At 43.3% G+C, this 6,354-nt stretch overlaps 1 protein-coding gene across 2 annotated transcripts; it reads left to right on the top strand.

The window, feature by feature from the left end:
- Positions 1 to 204: 204 nt before the first annotated feature.
- On the top strand, positions 205 to 4,942 carry tmub1 (transmembrane and ubiquitin-like domain containing 1). Of its 2 annotated transcripts, none has more exons than XM_058393915.1 (3): positions 205 to 347; positions 2,179 to 2,735; positions 4,061 to 4,942. In XM_058393915.1, exons 2-3 carry the CDS (start codon positions 2,224 to 2,226, stop codon positions 4,410 to 4,412), a joined length of 864 nt encoding a protein of 287 aa, XP_058249898.1. In that variant the 5' UTR covers positions 205 to 347; positions 2,179 to 2,223; the 3' UTR covers positions 4,413 to 4,942. The 2 variants fall into 2 exon arrangements, with proteins under 2 accessions (XP_058249898.1, XP_058249899.1); XM_058393916.1 differs by lacking the exon at positions 205 to 347 and adding an exon at positions 433 to 536.
- Positions 4,943 to 6,354: the final 1,412 nt, after the last annotated feature.

Here is a 6,354-nt window from a genome sequence, read left to right as displayed (position 1 = left end):
GTTGGGGAACTTTATACCACTCTTTTTACAAAAAAAAGCAAACAGCTCAGATTTGCTTGATGGTTTGTGACCATCCATCTTCCTCTTGATGACATTCCAGAGGTTTTCAATAGGGTTCAAATCTGGAGATTGGTCTCTAATTTTTCTTTCCAGAGCTGTATAGCAGTACGGGAGTTCATGCGACCGATCACGCGCTAAAGGACTTTTATTTTGACGTTCAAAGTGCTTTTAAACGGAAGTGATGGTTCATGCTAATGTGGTCAAGCCACCCGCAAAATATCAGGAAACATAAAAAGTAAAAAACGAGAGTTAAAAGCTTTACTGTCATGAGGAGTGATATGTCAACAGTAAGTGGTTTTCCAGTACTATGTCACAATTTTACTCTATGTTTATATATCATTTTAGGCTTTTAGTACTGTTTTGTTCCACCCCCCCCCTTAACACTAGCTAGCTAATCAACAGCTGTTGTGGAATTGTGCACTTGCTAGTTGAGGAGCTGTAGCGTGTCATGGAGCTGCTATTAGAAAGGATCTCAGGTAATATCTAGCGCTGTGTTTTTGGTCTTATTTCCCACTGAAGTGTTGTTTTAAGGTTTTATTTTGACCATCAAAGCAGCCGGACACCGACATGACAGTTCTCATGTTCTGTTAGCTTCCTTATGGCTGAAACTTCTTCACCTGTCTCCTTCTCGTTATTGAGGCATAAATATTAAAGCACGTGTCTCTGCTTGTTAACGTGGCGACACGGAGAGAGGGTTAGTTAGGATTATATACGGACATCACCGTCGTTATTTTTGGGTTGTGGACAAGATGTGATCATTAAACTCCTTTTATATATATATTTTTTAATCTAGTCATTTATCCTGAAGAGAAACGATATGAAGTCGCACCTGACAGCAGCACCGCCACCGAGTCAGGAGCGGAAATGAGTGTGGCGAGTTTCCCCTCTCCTCATTTAGCATCAACACATAAACCACCTATCACCTATCTAGACCTATCTAAAGTCTAGTTATGTACATGCTTTTGCGTGTGAAGGTCCGGATAAACAACTAACGTGGCTGAAGAGACAGCGGGTGCAGTGGCTTCCTAAAGTATTCACACCCCTGCACTTATTGCTGAAGGTTTTGGGACTCCCCTCCAAATCATTGGATTCAGGTGCTTTGTTCCAGTGAAAAGAACTCTTCAGCATACCAAGACATTTTGGACAATTTCATGCTCCCATCTTTGTGGGAAGAGTTTAGGGATGTTCGCTTCCTGTTCCAACATGGCTGCAGACCAGTGCACAGAGCAAGGTCCATAAACACATGGATGAGTGAGTTTGGTGTGGAGGAACTTCACAGAGTCCTGACCTCAAGGGCCTGGCTTTGTTGTTGTTGTTGTTGTTGTTGATCTTTCGGCTTGTGCGTGAGGGGTCGCCACAGCGGATCAACTGGTCCGCACAACAATTTGGCACAGGTTTTATGCCGGATGCCCTTCCGGACGCAACCCTCCCTTTTTTATCCGGGCTTGGGACCGGCACTGCATCCAGTGGCTGGGGTTTGGGTATTGGCTGGGAATCGAACCTGGGCCTTCCGCATGGTAGCCTACCACTGAGCCACCAATGCCCCGAAGGTTTGGCTTGCAGTCTCCGCTTTAATTCAGGAGGTGTAATGAATATTCATTTACCAGGCTTTTAGAATGTGGTTACTGGCTTTTGTCTGTAATCATATCCTTCTTTCCCTAGGAATTTGAACATTCTTCATAAGTTGGTATTGATGCATTTGTCTAAATAATTAGGTTTTCATACTGGGTGATTAGATTGTTAGCTACTATTTTTTGTAGACTAGATAAGTAGGTTTTTAAACATAAGACTAGTGCACAAGCTAATCATTTGTTACTTTGTCCACTCCCAATCTCTGTTAGTGTGAACGCAGACATCGGTGTGCTTGCAGTTAGGTTGTTAAATGCTGGAATAAGACTTTTTTTGTTTTATCTAACATCAGTGTAAATGGCAGAGAGGACCTCCTCTTTGCAGAACTGTTTTCAGTCATTTCTGGGTACTAATAGATGGATTTAAGGACACCTCTTGTTGTTGGATATTAGAATGTAAGCTTAGATTGGTTAAAATTGTAAAAATCACTTAAGGTATTGTTAGTTATGATGGACATACTGCAAAGCAACCTCTTTCTTTGTGCTGCAGGTGCCTAATACAAAGCTGCCTTAGTCCAGGACACAGTCGCCCAGGATGGCTCTGATCGAGGGCGTGGGCGATGAGGTCACTCTGCTCTTTGGAGTTGTGTTCCTTTTGCTCATCCTGGTCCTGGCCTGGGCCTCTACACACACGGCTGAGCCACCTGACCACCTCGTCTCATCCAGCCCAGGCTCAGTCCCCTCGGCAGAGCCAGAGAGCCAAGAACCCCACCCCCCTGGTGAAATCACCTCTCCACCTCGAAGCTCAAGGGAGGATGACAAGACTGAGGCAGGACCTGAGAGAGGAGCTGAGGGACATGGAGACAATGCAGAGGCTGCAGGTGAAGAAAGCCTGTTGGGGGCAGACGGTCTAAGACACAGAGACGTACCGGGACCTTCACTCAGCACGCAGCCACCAGCTAGTGCCTCAAGCGCCACACAGGCGTCCACTTCTGAAGATGTGCCCAATAACACAGAGAGAAACATGGTACTGAGGCTGAAGTTTCTGAATGACACAGAGAGAATAGCACAGGTCAACCCTGAGGACACCATCGGCTACATTAAAAGGTATATCTGCTAAGATTTTTTTCATTTTTTATGCCGTCAAACAGTGAAATTTACCTCAGTAGGAAGGTCTAAGAGTCTAGCAACATTGTTTTTAAACAGAAGAGTGTCACGCTGCCCTGTGATGCAGCATGAACAGCTGTTAGAAAAGATACTGGCTGCCTTCATGTGACTCTGAGAAAGCGTATAATAGCAATGTTTCCACAGTTGGTAGCTTTCCTATGATGGGGAGAGCTGGTCAGTGGGTGGGAACTGGCAGGTGACCAGAATGTGGAGGGGGATGCTAATAATGACGCTCAATATTTGGAGTTGAGACATACAGTTACATTATGTGAGCGTTGTGTAAGTATTTCCTACAACACTTTGAGTTCCAACTTTATTTCCACTCTTGAAATCGGACAGAATGACAGCACTGAGTGTCTTCAGGAACAATCTAACACGACTGGAGACACCTAAAGAGGGACGCTCAGATTGGAGACACTTGAAGCACATTGGTCCAGTCGTCCTTTTAGAACCCCTTTACACACACACACACACACACACACACACACACACACACACACACACACAATTGTCTTTACTATTTTCATGAGGACCTTCCAATTAATTCAAATTTTCCATGGACAATTTGTGTTGATCACACACTTGTCCTTTATCACTGGTCAGCTATATAATGATAAGCTATTTGACACTGTCATTTATGTAAAAAATTTCTTATTATATTCAGCTATTACAGAATACCAAATAATTCTGACTGCCCATAGAATAACGCACTTCTTGGCCACTCGGATATACATGTTGAATTTAGAATATCTGCATTCACCGTGTAAACCATATGGGTACATGGACACCTACTGATCTGTTGTTGTGCGACTTGTCAGCCCTCTTTACCTCCTTCATCCATGAGAAAGGACCTCCACGGGAGTATGACTGTGAGTAGGCTGCCAGAAGTGTCTCTGCTGGAAGTCCTTCAGCCAAAGAATTCCAGCCAAGAGCTTCCTGTGATTAGAAACTGACCACTCATAAAAGAGTAGAGCGCTGTTAACACAGATTGTCCATGGGGAAAAGAGCACAAGCAATGTAGACTAAAAGTGTTTTCAAATAAAGTGGGCCGTATTTAACAAAACAAAACTGAAAAACTGATGTGCCTGATGATACACTCATACAAGCACCACACAATCTATCATTTTCTTGTCAGTTATGGTCCTATGCTGGATTGTGGTAGACTGACAGATGTTCAAAATGATCATTTTCATTTAAATAAAAACATTTACCATTGAATTTGCAAGCTATTTTGACTCTGCATGTGAATGTAATTTTATGTGCAGGACCTACTTCGCTGGCCAGGAGCACCAGGTGCGTCTGATCTACCAGGGCCAGCTCCTCCAGGACGATGCCCAGACTCTGGCCTCTCTTAACCTCGCTGATAACTGCGTCCTGCACTGCCACATCTCGCAGCATGCTACGCGGGCAATGCCTGCAGGCGCTCGTGCCGCCGACCAGGTGCATGTGGCGCTAAACGTCGGGAGCCTGATGGTGCCTCTGTTCGTTCTCATGCTCTCTGTGCTCTGGTACTTCCAGTTTCAGTACCGCCAGTTTTTCACTGCTCCTGCCACCGCCTCTCTCGTGGGCATTACCATTTTCTTTAGTTTTGTCGCGTTTGGGGTGTACCGTCGTTAATTATGAGAGCTTCACCTAACGTGCATACACTTATCTTACACATATACACACACACACACACACACCCCAGCACCACTGCACATTGCTTCTGGGATCTTTGGAGTCTCTCGGGTTTGTTTTGGAGGCCATGATTTCAGAAATGTCTTATTTTCTTTACCGTAGTCAGTTACATCTGCAAGTTTTATGCTTGTGTCACACAGTAACATGCTCTATATTTAATTTTTAGTTTTTTTAATATTTAGAAATGCTCATTGTGCCTATCCTGATTATTTTATTTTATTTTTCCTTCTCATTTTTGGCTTTGCAGGCTGCTGGTACGTAGCTGGCGCTTGCCTATGGGAGGGTTTGGTAGTCACATGACTGTTCATACTTTCAGGCAGGTTTATCTGTCTCTGTCTGTCTGTCTGTCTCTCAATGTTATGAAGTAGAGCAGACAGCGCTGCTGATGTATGTCAGGACTATTGAAGTACTTTGTGTGTAAAATGGATTTTGAAACAAAGACATAATCTATTAAATCATTCTTTTATTTACTGGTGTTCAATGTCATTTGTGCTGTAGATGTTCTGTCTCTTAACTTGATTTAAATTAATGCTGGAAATATGGGCTAATTTTGTATTATTTGTCAATCATGTCATGGTTGGTTTGTTTAAATACCATTTAAATTAACCTTCATCAGGATGCAGCATGTGGTGTAAAAAGTTTGTGGAAACATGGCCATCATATCCATGTGCTTTTTGAACATCTCTTTCCAGATTTATTCCTCCTGTGGCTGTTGGAATTATTCCACTTTTCTGAGAAGGAGTTTGGAAGGTGGCTGAAGGGATTTGCCCGTTTAACCACAACAGCATTAGTGAGATTAGGCCTTGATGTTGGACAAGGAGACCTGGCATGTAGTCAGCGTTCGGATTCATCCTAAATCACAGTGGAGTTGAGGTCAGGGTCCTTTGCAGGACACCCGGGTTCCTCCATTTCTGCTTTGTGCACAGAGGCAGGGACAAGCTGGAACAATGTTTCTAGACATTTTTGTGTGTCCAACGTTGTGACATCAGTCTGGGAATGAATGACACATGGGTGTGATCAGGTGTCCACAAATGTTTGGCTTTATATTGTATTATGAAAAATACATGCAAATGGAGATGCATCACCCAGTGTTCAAATTACACATCTGAATTTCTTGCATCATCACTGTGTTCAGCCAGTGGTCATCAGTTTGTTCCAGAGCACACCTTTCTCTTCCTCAGCCCCAAACCCATCTTACCTCTAATGCAGCTGATCCTGAGTACAACCTGCTATTATTTAGAATTTTCTGAAATTGTTTATTTATTTTATTTATTTATTTTTTTTATGAGTTTACAACACATGCCCTAAACCTACACTAATGTATACCTGGTAAACTGATGTTCTGTGGCCTGTATTTGAATACTGGAACTTGACTGGCTCTTAAGGTTTATGTTGCAATAACACGAACTTCACACCTTCAGTATGCTTTTCTAAATTTAAATAGACTTGAATTAGGAGGCACAGAATGATTCAGTGGTTTTCTTCAGTTCTTCTTTCAGGTGCTCCCTATTTGGGGTCGCAACAGCGGATCATTCGGGCTGCATGTTTCAGTTTGGCACAGGTTTTACGCTGGATGCCCTTCCTGTTACAACCCTCTCATTTTATCCAGGCTTTGGACCGGCACTGGGAATTAACTATGCAGTGGCTGGGTTAGCGCCCTGTCTAGGAATCGAACCCCGGGCCGATGAGGGTGCAGGATCCTGCTGCTGGACCACCAGGAGCCTAGTGGTTTTCTTAAGTGTTCTGCTTTAATTATGATCTGGATTTACAGTCTGTGTGAAGTTTCTAAGCATGTTCTTCCTGTGTCTGCATTGGTTATTCTTCCACATTACTAAAACATGCCAGTAACATACAGTTTGATATTCAGAAACATCACATATTT

This window comes from Hemibagrus wyckioides, linkage group LG07 (assembly GCF_019097595.1).
Source record: "Hemibagrus wyckioides isolate EC202008001 linkage group LG07, SWU_Hwy_1.0, whole genome shotgun sequence".
Lineage (NCBI taxonomy): Eukaryota > Metazoa > Chordata > Actinopteri > Siluriformes > Bagridae > Hemibagrus > Hemibagrus wyckioides.
Note: the sequence above shows the minus strand (reverse complement) of the source record. Positions and strands in the feature narration are given on the sequence as shown.